The 14,075-nt window shown below is 37.1% G+C and overlaps 1 protein-coding gene across 15 annotated transcripts in view; it reads left to right on the top strand.

Moving 5' to 3' along the window:
- SCEL (sciellin) overlaps positions 1 to 12,291 on the top strand; it is a 127,352-nt gene extending 115,061 nt beyond the window's left edge. For 7 of the 15 annotated variants that reach the window (XM_055426510.2, XM_055426512.2, XM_055426520.2 and 4 more), the window contains 4 exons: positions 100 to 174; positions 4,907 to 5,015; positions 7,556 to 7,658; positions 8,366 to 8,714. In XM_055426510.2, the coding sequence (XP_055282485.2) occupies positions 100 to 174; positions 4,907 to 5,015; positions 7,556 to 7,658; positions 8,366 to 8,457 (379 nt within the window). In that variant the 3' untranslated portion in view covers positions 8,458 to 8,714. Of the gene's footprint in view, positions 1 to 99; positions 175 to 4,906; positions 5,016 to 7,555; positions 7,659 to 8,365; positions 8,719 to 8,755 lie in introns of those variants that run through there. The other 8 variants (XM_088842668.1, XM_055426519.2, XM_055426516.2 and 5 more) reach the window with 6 other exon arrangements.
- Positions 12,292 to 14,075: the final 1,784 nt, after the last annotated feature.

Genomic DNA, 14,075 nt, shown 5'->3' with positions numbered 1-14,075 from the left:
GTGTGCTTCCTTGCCTACATAGGTATATTAATATATATCAATACTTCAACACTAGGGAAATAGCCCAGTTCTTACATGTCCATATGTGCTTATTTCTAGCAAATCACCAAAGGATGGCTATCAGGAGACTGTCTCTGGAAAATACATACAAACTGTTTATTCGACTTCAGATAGGTGAGTATATCTGTTCTTCCATACGTACAAGTATATATATATCCATATCCACACATATATTAATAAACATATATATTGGGCTTCCCTGGTGGCTCAGATGATAAAGAATCTGCCTGCCCATGCAGGAAATCCAAGTTTGATCCCTGAGTCAGGAAGATCCCTTGGAGGAGGGCATGGTAACCAACTCCAGAATTTTTGCCTGGAGAAATCCATGGACTGAGGAGCCTGGTGGGATACATATTTATGTGTATATTTAATTTTATAAATAATATATTTTTATTAGATCTATGTACATGTACTCACTTATAATATATATTTAATATTTTAGTATATATATTAAAGTATTACAAATATATATATACCAAAGTATTATAAGTATATATATAATATATATATATACTAAAGTATTACAAGTATTTTATATATATACATATAGCATTCTTTTTGTCCATTGAGCTTGGAGATGACCCTCCTGAGAGTGATTGTTTTACTACTGATTGTATGAGTGGAAGGAAGTACAACCACCTCTGCATCCAGGAGTTTGTTCCTTGGCTTCCTGGCTGTCATTCTCTGATTTTGATGTACTTTGTTCCAATAGAGCTTTCTGTGTTTTACAGCTGCCTACCATGTGAGTGTCTCTGCTGTGGGTGATCCCTGGGGTCCCCACTGCCACCACATTATTAGCCTCTAGGCTTCACTGCATCCCTAGACCGTGTCCTCAGCCCTCTCTCCTTGTCGTCTTCCAGAGCCAGCTCACCTTACAAACAGCTGTGTGGATGCACTGCTGTGACCCACTCCGAGCATGGGCTCAGTGCCGAGGAGGGAGGGTTAGGGTGAGCATCAATTTAGTGACAGTAAACTGACCCCAGACTTTTGCTCTTGATTACTCTCTTTTAGCATGTAATGCTCAGTGGGGCAAATAGGTGACACTCATGTGACACAAGTCTGTAGACTTCCAGCAGAGAAAATGAAAATAAACAATTCATGTTGCAACCCAACCACTGGAAACCAGCTGTAATGCAAATGTCCAATATTCTGTTGACAGTGTTTCTCTATCGCTGGTCCTGAAATAAGGCTCACTGAGGGTCAGGACATATTTTTATGCACAGCCTCAGCTTGGAACACAGTCCGTGGCACCTAACAGATACTCAATAAATGACTCCAGAAAAAAAATATCACCTATGTCCCATTTGCTGAGGGAAACATAGATGAACCAGGCATCAAAATTATATCTTCTTTTGGTCACTTTTGTGAGATCTTGTGTTACCAAGGGTCTTCTGAGTGTCTTGCCTTTAAGTCATAGCTCTCTGATGTGACTACCTGAGCACTGCAAATACTGTCTGCTGCTGCTGCTGCTAAGTTGCTTCAGTCGCGTCCGACTCTGTGTGACCCCATAGACTGCGGCCTACCAGGCTTCACCGTCTTTGGGATTCTCCAGGCAAGAACACTGGAGTGGGTTGCCATTTCCTTCTCCAAAAAATACTGTCTAGATAAGCAAAAAAAAAAAAAACAACGAACTAGATTTTTCAAAATACTCTGAAAAGATCTTTGACTAACAGTATGATCTTAGTAAGGACATCAGCAACTTCAGAGTTTGGTGGGCTCATATTTTTATGGTTAGCTTAACTGAAGGAAAACTTCCTTCACTAAAGTAGTGCTCTTCGTTTGAAAAATTTCACTCCTGTTCCCCAAGTGGTCCTTGAAATTTTTTCAGTCACCAGAGCAAAAGTCAATTCTCTGTTAAAGCCAGTCAGTCAGGTAGCATTTTCTGTTGATTATTGTGAGAAATTAGCTGTTTCCCCACAGTTCCTATCTAATCACGGCAATCCCTTTTAAAGTCAAGTCATTAATGCAGTCATAAAAAAGAACAAAATAATGCCATCTGCAGCAACATGGATGGACCTATAGATTATCATCTGAGTGAAGTAAATCAGACACAGACATAAATGGTGTCTCTCATATGTGGAATCAGAAAGGGTACAAACGAACTTATCCACAAAATATAGAGTCACAGATGTAGAAAACAAATTTATAGTTACCAAGGAATGGGGGAGAGAAGGGATAAATTGGGAGATTGGGACTGACATATATATACTACTATATATAAAATAAGGGATGCCCAGGTGGCTCAGTGGTAAAAATATCTGCCTGCCTATACAAGAGATACAGGAGACATGGGTTTGATCTCTGAGTCAAGAAGATCCCCTGGAGAAGGAAATGGCAACCCACTTCAGTATTCTTGCATGAAAAATCCCAAGGACAGATGAGCCTGGCGGGCTGCAGTCCATGGGGTCACAAAGAGTCAGATACAACTGAGTGACTGAGCATGCACACACATTTAATTATTAGGGTGTGAAAATTTATAACTAAGAGACCCAGTACTAGGGCAAACACTAAATTTAGTATGTTTTCTTCCTACTTGTACCCATGAACTAAACATTGCTTCAGTTTATGATCACAATTTAAATTCTTAATAAACTAGAGTTTTAAGTCATGTTATATGTACTTTCGTCACTTTAAGTGCTTTCAAATCATTTTCTGCATATTAAGTTTATAATAGTGATTGTGTTGGAAAATGCATTGAAAGTGCTGTGGTCTAAGCTCACACACACACACATACACACACAATAAGGTGGCCAGTGCCACTTTATAGGATAAAGACCAAATCCTCTGCACAAGATTTATGGGCCTTCAGAACCTTGTCCTGCTGAATAGGGATTAAAGTTCAACCACTCCAGCCACCCTCATTGTGTCTCAACTTGGCACGTCCTGTTCACTCTGCTTAGAACCCTTCCATCATGCTTTCCCCGCCTCACCTTGAGAGCTCCTTCACCTTCAAGCTTTAACTCACCTGGCACTTACGCTGACAAGCCTTTCCTACTTCACCCCAGAGGTTAGTTGTTCATCTGGCTGTGCTCTCCTAACTCTTCACACGTCCGTAATACATGGCGATCATCCAGTCACCTGGCTACCCTAGTGGAAAGAAACTTCCCCTTGAAGGAGACCTTCTCGCTCTTCTTTATATTCCCAGCTCCTCTCTCAGTGTCTCTGGAATGCAAGGATGCTAGAGAGTGCCTGCTTTCTACTCTTGAAGAGTTTACAGTCTAACATGGTAAATGTAAGCATGTGTGTACATCTGTATGGCCTTCCCCAGTGACTCAGTCGATAAGGAATCTGCCAGCAGTGTGGGAAACCAGGGTTCAATTCCTGCCTCTGGAAGATCCCCCAGAGAAGGGCTACCCACTCCAGGATTCTTGTCTGGAGAATTCCATGGAGAGAGTAGCTTCTCTTACCCCCTCTTCCTGTCCACTTTCCCTCCTCTCTGCTTCTAGTCCTGGTCCTGATGATAGGATTGACCGTGGTTTCTGGCCGTGACTGGCTCCTTATCATCTGGTGAGCGCAGTCAACGGGCAGGCCCCGAGGCAGCCCAGGGCTCTGTGGTCGCTCTGCCTTCATTCACACTCTGCCTCTGCCACTCACTGGCTGCATGACTTACCCTTCTATGCCTCAGCTTCCTCTGTCCACAATCATGATAAAAATAAGAGTTACCTGCTTCTCAGAGATGTTATGAAGAATAGACAGGTTTATATAAGCAAAGTGCATGGAAAGTGCACTGCACGTGTTAAGCATATTAGCACTGTTAAGTATTAGCTATTTTATTTCACTACTCCAGTACTTTGGAAATTTCAGGCTTTTATGATAACACCCTGAGACTAATAAACTCTGCCCAAGGTGCTATTTAAGACTATCTAAGACCTTCCAAACGGAGAAGGCAATGGCAAGCCACTCCAGTACTCTTGCCTAGAAAATCCCATGGACGGAGGAGCCTGGTAGGCTGCAGTCCATGGGGTCGCTACGAGTCAGACATGACTGAGCGACTTCATTTTCACTTTTCACTTTCACACATGGGAGAAGGAAATGGCAACCCACTCCAGTGTTCTTGCCTGGAGAATCCCAGGGACGGGGGAGCCTGGTGGGCTGCCGTCTATGGGGTCACAGAGAGTTGGACACGACTGAAGTGACTTAGCAGCAGCAGCAGCAAGACCTTCCAAAAGGATAAGAATCACATAGTTATTGGCCCTTTATTAAGGCTCTGATGTGACTCGAGGGCTTTAGAACTTGCTAATCATTTATTTACTATTGAACATTATTTTTCCAAAGTAAATAGCAAAGAATTTTTGTCACTAAAGTCACCCTAATATTCTGAGTCTTGCAATGACACCAAGAGAATAAGCAAGGGAGAATTTGGTGATTCTGGACTCTGTAGTCCAGGGTATCCATCATTTGTGAATTTATCAACATGTTCTTGAATGAATTTCTATTTTTGTACTACTGAATGTTTGAGCGTTAAATTTTTATATTAATCTTCAACATAATTTTTCTATGATATATGTACATTAATAATTTAAAACCCTCTTCTAGCTTCAAGGGGGTACTTATGACCTAGTTCAATTAGGAAACTGTGAACATCTTTAACCTGCCCAGATGTACTTTTGATTGCTAATGAATTAATAATTTTAAGCTGTCTTTTATGTTAATTCTTTGATATCATTCTGAAATAGCTAGAAGAATCCAGCCTATTACTAGGATAAGTAAGTCCTCAAATTTCCTTGATTTTTACACAATTTACCAAAGTATCAATAAAATTAACATGTTATTTCCATATGACTTTATGGGGAATACATCTGTCTTTTGCATGATGACAAATTTATTTTTAACTGCTTACATCTAGGTCTGTCATTGAGAGAGACATGTGCACTTATTGTCGAAAACCCTTGGGCACAGAAACCAAGATGATTTTAGATGAATTACAAATTTGCTGCCATTCGACTTGCTTCAAGGTATGGCTATGTTTCTTGCATTTAATTCTCATACAAAATTGCATAATTACTAAATAAAAATAATTATCTAATGGAATATATGAGATGAAGTTAAAACTTTCAGATACACTGTCATGCACATTAATAATGCACTGTTTAAATGTTTCTTTGAGTTCTCAGCCTGAAACTCCAAGGTTTATAATTACTCTCTTGACTTCAGGCTTAGAGTTGATTACTGACATGTTGATAACTCTTATTCTACAGATTTAAATCTATAAAAAGATAAACACTTGTTCTCTTTAGAAAAGTTTTTGCAGCATTTTCATAAATCATACATTGCCTTAAATATATAATGAAATCCCAAAAGGAAAGGAAATTTTTGAGAAGAAAGTTACTGGCTTCTTACATCATAAAATTAGGATTGATGGGCTTAACAATAGTTAAAACTCAGACTGCCTTTGAAAGCATGATTAATTATAATTAAATATGGCTTAGTAGAATAATAGTAATAATAATAAAGTGTACATAGTAGAATGCTTCACAATTTGTGCCTTCATATGCCATTTCTTTTACTTTTCACAAAAGTATTAGGTAGGTCAACAATATAGTTTTTGGCATAACTAGGTGAGCACTTAACTAGGAACCTGAAGACCTGAGTTTGAGTTCTAACTGACACTAATTGTGGCCGTGTGACTTTGGACAATCACCTAAATTAGCTTAACCTCAGTTTCTTCATCTGTAAAATGACATAGCTGATTAGACCAGTGGTTTTCAACCCTGGATGAACATTATAATTGTCCAGGTAGATGACGAGAAAAATAAAATGCTTGGGACCAGCCCCAATTACATCATGAATCTTAGAGATGATTTCTGGGCATTGGTGTTTTTAAAGCCTTCTTGCTATGCTATGCTATGCTAAGTCACTTCAGTCGTGTCCGACTTTATGCAACCCTATGGACAGCAGCCCACCAGGCTCCTCTGTCCACAGGATTCTCCAGGCAAGAATACTGGAGTGGGTTGCCATTTCCTTCTCCATAGATCTAACAGGCAGCCAGTTTGAGAACCACAGACTGAATTTATGGGTCCTTTCTAGTGCTGATAGACTCTATGATTAATGCAAATTTTCTGATTCAGTCAAGTAGATGTAATATTAGACTGGCCAAAAAAGTTTGTTTGGGTTTTCCAAGAACTTTTTGGCCAGCCCAATACTTTGACACTTGATTGTTTCTGTTTCAATTAGCTCCAGACAATGACACAAAGTAATAAAAAATTTGATGCCTCATTTTGAGGCAACAAAATCCAAATTTAGGCCATCATGGCAACCCACTCCAGTATCCTTGCCTGGAAAATCTAATGGACAGAGGAGCCTGGTGGGCTGCAGTCAATGGGGTCGCAAAGAATTGGGCACGACTGAGCAACTATCACTTACTTACTTATACAGAATTCTATATAAAGTATGACATGAAATTTTCATAATTATTTCATTATAAAACAGTAAAATTTCCTTTAAGTTATTCAAATTTACTCAGTGAAACAAAAATTAGTCTACAACTCTTTATTTAAAATTATTATGCACAAAACTTTTTAAAGAAGAAAATTCTCCTGATTATTGCCTTTGGTCAACAGGAATAATTTCCATTTTGTTATATTTTAGATGATTTATTTCCATTGCCAATTTAATCATAAAATACTACTGAGAATAAAAATATCCCCACAATCCTGAGAAAAGACAGAACACTCTATAGCCATAATTATAGAGAATTACCTGAACTGGCTTAAACATGTCTAACTGATCCATGACAATTTGCGTCAATGAACTTGAAAGCCAGCCAGTTGGCAGTAGACCCGCTCCAGTGAGCACAGGTTTAAGTTAGATGTCAAGCCTTTCTTGCCTCTTTAACCAGCATCAGTTCAGTTCAGTTCAGTCGCTTAGTCGTGTCCGACTCTTTGTGACCCCATGAATCACAGCACGCCGGGCCTCCCTGTGCATCACCAACTCCCAGAGTTCACTCAAACTCATGTCCATCGAGTCAGTGATGCCATCCAGCCATCTCATTCTCTGTCGTCCCCTTCTCCTCCCGCCCCCAATCCTTCCAGCATAGCTTGAAACAAATTTCCCCCTAAATTGTGTCTGGAGTCAGAAGTTTGTTTTGCTCAATGACACTACATCTGGACAGCGTAGCTCTCCATTAGTAAGCAAACAGTACATATACTTAGTGTTCTTATTTGCAATATCCAACAGTGATTTTGTCTTTGGCATAACCAATTTTTGAAAATATTTATCTACTCTATTGTGAGTTAGGTAGAAACTTCAGTAGTAGGTATGCCCTGATATGCACACATCCATAGTAGAGGGATTTATGAGAAAATTTGTTTGGAAAGTTTGGTGTGTGGATCAGACAAGTATACTCTTACTTTCTCTCACGGTTCTATCGAGGCTTCATCAGAGTGTTGCTATGAAAGATGATACAGAATAAAGTAAAAGGTTCTTTTTTTAATCCCGTTAACCAAGAATCTAAACTTCATATCTAATGTAAACTTTATACATACCTTTCCTTTAGTGTGAAATATGTAAACAACCTTTGGAAAACCTACAAGCAGGTGACAGTATTTGGATTTATAGACAGACAATACATTGTGAATCTTGCTACTCTAAAGTTGTAGGTAAGTGTTGAGCTCTGTGAGAAACTATCACTAACATTAATGAACTTTAGATATTATTGAAATATTTCAAAAATGGAAAGTATTTTGTTAATTATATTAAAAATTCAGCTGCAGATACAATGGTAGCATTTCATTTATGGTATAAAATCAGTCAAAATTTATGTTTTTTTCTGATATCAGACCAGACATAGATACGAATAAGCGTAGGTCATTCATTGTAGGAAATTTTCCATTTTTTGCAAACAAAAATATATCTTCTTTGCTCAGATCATCGTTAGAATTAGAATAAAAGTGCATTTCTGTGAATGACCTTTTACATTTGCACTGGAATATACTTTTATAATTTAATTTGGTTATTATACTAAACACCTTTTAATGTTAATTTTAAACGGAAAATTTAAAGTTAATGGTGTACTGGGGAGCTGGTCAACAGCACTATGTAAAGGGAAAGTTTCCTGCTGGTGGTGAATGGAAAAGGAACATCTGCGGTTGTTACATGGGATCCAAAATATGGAATTTAATGACAAATGTGTGATATTAATGAGGTGCTTGGAGGCTGCATCTGGAAAATGCTCTGAAAAATATTCAGAAACCCACATTCCATCAGGCTTCAGAATCGATGACAAGAACAAAGCTAATTATATTCATACTTGGCTGTTTTCTCATATTCCATTTTCTCATATTCCTTTTTCTTCCTCATTGAGCAGACATATCAGAATCCAGTGTTACATCAGGGGTCCTTGATATGCTGGTGGCAGCTCTAAAACTTTCAGTCCCAAGAGTCCATGAAATGGTTTAGGAGATGTGGTTACCAAAACACTCAGATGTTTTGTGTCTTCCTCCCTGCCTATGTGCAACTTTTATAATACATGTAAGTTATCGAGACATGACTCTCAAGCATGTCATAAATATGAATATGGGGCATCAGTGCTTCATATTCACAGTAAGACCAAAAGCCTTGCCATGGTGATGAATGCAGTAGGTGGTAAAAGTAAACTGCTTAGTCCACCCCCACCCCCACTGATGAATAATTATATTTAAAACTTTATTTTTGTACTGAATTTGTATATATAACTTATTTTCTTTACATTTTTCAGCCAAGTGGATTCAGTAATTCTGGCACATGAAAATCAAGAGGAAAGGATTCATCGAGGAATTAAAATTTTTATTATAAGAACATGTAATCTAAAAAAGCTTTTACACCAATGACTGACTCTTTGTATAACAATTCTGCTATTGCATAAATAATATAATTGCTTATACTAAGGTCACATACATAAAGGGAACCATCTGGTATCTGGTTAGATTTAGAGATAAAAAATTCAAGTGGTCTAGTTACCAACATCAAAGGAAGGATGTTTCTGATGTCAGTGAGTATTGGCAGCCTTGACCAGGTCCAACTCTGCTCAGTATTAGGCTGTACATCACGGTTTCCATTAGAGACCAGGATTCCCAATTTCTCATCTTTGTTTCGCTAGGGATTTGGATTTACAGATGTTACTGACATCTTGACAAGACTGTCAAGGAAGCAAGATATGTACATTTCTTATGTGCAAAAGAAATGTTGATAGAAATTTTGGCAGAAAGTTAAAGTCTGGCAGAAAGGTGTTAGTGTATAAAGGTGTATGGACCTCAGAAAATCACTTAAACTATTCAGATTTTGGTGCTATTATCTGTAAATGAGGGTAAATGGAGAAAATGATTTCTGAGGTCACTTTCTGCTCCAAAACTCTCAGATTCTAAACCAAGTTTTTGTTTGATCTTTAGAATCATACCTGAATCTGTGTTTAGATAGGATATCTAAACAATTTAATGTTGGTGTCATCTTTTAGTTTATTACAGATATAAGTTCTATAGAACATGTTTTATAAGTAAAAAGACATGCATTTATTGGTAATGGGTAAAAATCATGTGGCGTGTATAGTTTACATATTATAATTTGTTACTCTTTCTTTTCAAAATCTGGATTTGTAAATGATCTATTAGAAATAATGGTAATGGACTACGAAGACATGTTCTTTAGCATGCTATATCTATTCCTACTACATAGCACTTTATATTTACAGATGGCTTATAAAAATAAAATGAACTGTCAGTTACACAGAATATTCTTGTGCGTCATCTATAAATATTACTCAATGACATTGATATTGTCAATTATAGTGATCATAATTTATTGTATTCTGTGCTATGCTACTTAATTTTTTGTCTGCTTAAACCATAACATTGATTTTTAAAGAAATTTTCTTAAGGAATTGAAAAGTCAGTAATCTTGTGTGAAATTATTATTAAAATTGAGACATCGCACTCATAAACTATTTTATATGCATATAGGAAGTGCTTCTCAAAGGAAAGCATATGGAACATTGAGAGAGGGTGAGATTCTAAGGGAGTTTAAGGCAATTATAAAAAACTGACGAACTAAGGAGACCAAAAGAATAACCATGTATTTTCTAACTGTTGCTAAATGTAAAGAATGATTCTTCCATATAATGATTTCAAGCATCCGTTCCTGTTAGACCCTGGTCCACAAAGTGTTAAACACTAAATACTTATCAAAACACAGCAATGTGTAATCATTGTCCTATGGAGACGAAGCCAGAAAAAACAATTAATAATAATTTGATATTCATTAATTCATGCTTGATGAGAGGTGGTGGTAATTGAGCCATATGTTTTATTGTTCTCTTATTACATGCTATCAGAGTGGATCAAAAGAAATAATTTTCTTAGAGTTGAAATTCGTGGCAGAAAAGGATGAGTAGAATAGTAGCCCTCTCTTTTATAGAAAGTGTATTAACATCTCAATGCCTTTGTAGTAATTAAAAATCATTTGAATATCATTTTTAAAGGACTATACTGTTGAATGCTTCACTTCAAAAAAAAAAAAGCCTAAAAGGGGCATAATTCTCACTCTTCTGTTGCTGTTTAATGGACCCTTTCTTCTACAATAATGTATTAAATTAAACCAAAAGCTGTTGTAAAAATAGAGGAGATACAGAGTGAAGAGAAAAGGGCTTCTGATTTTACCAAGTCCGCTTCATTATGGCTGGGATTATTTGCACCATAGGAATGAGAGATTTCTAAAACAATTTGTAAGATATCATTTTTATTTGCAGCGAATTATGATTGGCATATTTTTCCTGGACACAAGTGCCTACATCTCAGAATACCAGGCCCTGGATTCTATTACTAATTAAAAGATGTCTCTAAAAAATAATTAATTGCTCTACTATGAAAGCATTCTTCTAAAAAGCAAAATAAAATTTATCTAGTAATCTTGGAGATAGAATCTGTTAAAATCTTTTTTTTTTCTTTTACTAAGGCCAAGAAATAAAAATTTATTCAAGAAGTAATCTGTGCATCCCTAATTATTTGATTGCAATCACTCCTATAATTAGATATGAGTGATGAGATGGTCCAGTTCTCACAACTGGGGCACTCTCTGACTTGTTTCCTATGATAGAAAATCATGAGCATTTGGAACATTTTTCAACTCAGCTTGATTCAGAGCTCTACCAAAACAAGTGACTGTTTGGTCTACATTGAGGCAAACTAACAATGTTAATGTTATTTTTCATTGTTGTTGTAGTTGTTACTACTGAATATACTGGTTATTTGGTATAATGTAAATAAATTATTTTTAGTATTCTACCTATTTCATAGCATTCAACAATTCCCAGAGACACTTGTTCAGTCGCTAAGTCATATCCCACTCTTTGCAACCACATAGACTGCAGCACACCAGGCTTCCCTGTCCATCACCAACTCCCAGAACTTGCTCAAACTCATGTCCACTGAGTCAGTGATGCCAGCCAACCGTCTTATCCCCTGTCACCCGCTTCTTCTCCTGCCATCTTTCCCAGCATCAGAATCTTTTCTAATGAGCTGGCTCTTTGCATCAGGTGGCCAAAGTACTGGAGCTTCAGCTTCAGCATCAGTTCTTCCAATGAATATTCAAGGTTTCCTTTAGAATTGATTGGCTTGATCTCCTTGCTGTCCAAGGGACTGTCAATAGTCTTTTCCAGCACCTCAGTACTAAAGAATCCCTTCTTTGACACTCAGCTTTCTTTATGGTCCAACTCTCATATCCATACATGACTACTGGAAAACCCATAGCTTTGACTAGATGGACCTTTGTCGGCAAAGTGCTGTCTCTGCTTTTTAATATGCTGTATAGGTTTGTCACAACTTTTTTGCCAAGAATCAAGCATCTTTTAATTTCATGGCTGCAGTCACCGTCCTCAGTGATTTTGGAGCCCAAGAAAATAAAATCTGCCACTGTTTCCATTTTCCCCCATCTATTTGCCATGAAGTGATGGGACCAGATGGAAAGATCTTAGTGTTTTGAATGTCAAGTTTTAAGTCAGTTTTTTCACTCATATATGTCTGTATTAACTTGCATTGGCCATTTCCCTCATGAGTCTATTTCCTGCTACTTACAGTGTGAGATTTAAAAAACTGATGTGCTGTTGTTCCCACCAGCCCAAACACTGCATGGTCTATAAATCTGCGCTTACCCCTTGCTCAGATAACTCTTTTGTTAGATACCTAAGAGTTGTGGAATGTTTTGTATGTGCTACAGAATTGCTTGTTGACTTTGTCACAATACAACTGTTGGGCACCATCCTGATTCACGTTTACTGGACCTTTTTGTTCTGCCATTTGAGAAGTATGGCTTCTTATATATTATTGAAATGTACAGATGCCTCTTGAATTAGGTAATAGTCTCAATTTTTTCACTAGAATAGAGGAAACTGATTATCAGCATCACTTATAAATACCACCTGGGAAAGATCTAACTTCATTGCCTTTGAAACATTCTCATTCACACATGAAGATCCAATCATTCTCGAGTCTGTAGGAAAAGATGCATGGCTTATAATCTACTGTCATTCATTCATCTGTTCATTTGCCAACAACTTAAAAATCTTCATTTAGAATCTATGTCTCAGATCTCCATGGTAACCAAAATAGCCAAGACTCCTGCCCTCATGGAACTTAAATTCTAAAGAAAGGTTGGAGGAGTAATTTGAAAGACAAAATGTAAATAAACACAATAATTTCTGAAAGCAAATAAGACCATGAAGGAAATAAAATACAGCAACCAGGTCAAAGAGTACTATTTAAAAGTAACGTTGTCAGATGATATTTCAAATAACAGCTGAATGATGAGAAGGAACTAGCCTGGGGTAAAGCACTCTAAAAGGAGATATTTTAGGATTGGCCAAAATCATTCCACTTTCTGGGCTAAATGTGTCCTTGTTTCTCTTAAATATGAGATCCAAATTCATAGATGCCAAGAGACAGAGAACAGTCAAAGGATTTTTAAGCTTCCTGTATTCCTCATGCAAAACAATATTCAGATATTACGTAGGTAGCTTTCAGGTCTCTGCCAATGGGTGGGTTACACCAAATGGTTACTCCAGTTTGGTCCTCAGGCTGAAGTTGCTCACTGGATAAAGGAGTGACTGTGTCAATGGTGGGTCTGAACCAATGCTCACCTGAAGTGGAAACAATGGGCCAGGTATGACATTTGCTCACTTCATCTGAGGCAGCACTCAGGATCTAATTCCTTTCTGTTTTCCAAAAAGAGACAGTAAACAGTTAAGCAGCATCATTTCAGGTCTAGAAGAGACTTCTCACAGGAATTTTATAAATGTTACATGTTCTGTTCCTTTGTGGCAATATGAATAATGTATCTGGTTGAAAGGAACATACAGATCTTGATGTAACTTTCTTGACAGTTATAATTTGTTGATTTCACCTCTTTTCCCAAGAGAAAAGAAAAGATCACCAGCTTCAAGGACCCTTCAGGCCCATAAAGGCATATTGGATTGAAAGTCTGCCACAAGAAAGTATTTCGGCCCTAAGGCAAGTGCGACTTTGGTGTTATTTAAAGAAATAACAGAAAGATTGCCAGGAGGCTGGAATTAGTGAACATGAAAGGATGAGCTTGAAGAAACAGACAAGAGATAAGCTGTGGTTGTGTCATAAAATATTATTAAAAATATACATCATCAAACGAATGGTGACATTTCATCAAATTCATTTATGCCCTTTAAATTTGTGCCATTAAGATATTGTTGAATATAATTGGTTTCATGAACAGATTAAAATTATTTGAGACAAATATAGTCTACTGATTTTTGACAAAAGCACAAAGAGAATTCAATGGAGAAAGAAGAGTTTTTTAAAATAGTGCTGAGATAATTGACACCCCTGTGCAAAAAAAGAAAAAATCAGTACCGAGACACAGACTTTACATCTTTTACAAAAATTATCTCAAAGTGGATCATAGACTTAAATGTAAAATGCAAAACCATAAAACTTCTCAAAGAAAACTTAGGAGAAAAACAAAATGACCTTAAACTTGGTTAAGAGTTTTTGGATATAACATCAAAAGTGAAATCTATA

Source organism: Moschus berezovskii, chromosome 13 (assembly GCF_049115385.1).
Source record: "Moschus berezovskii isolate FMDL1 chromosome 13, NW_MosBer_1.0, whole genome shotgun sequence".
Classification (NCBI taxonomy): domain Eukaryota; kingdom Metazoa; phylum Chordata; class Mammalia; order Artiodactyla; family Moschidae; genus Moschus; species Moschus berezovskii.
Note: the sequence above shows the minus strand (reverse complement) of the source record. Positions and strands in the feature narration are given on the sequence as shown.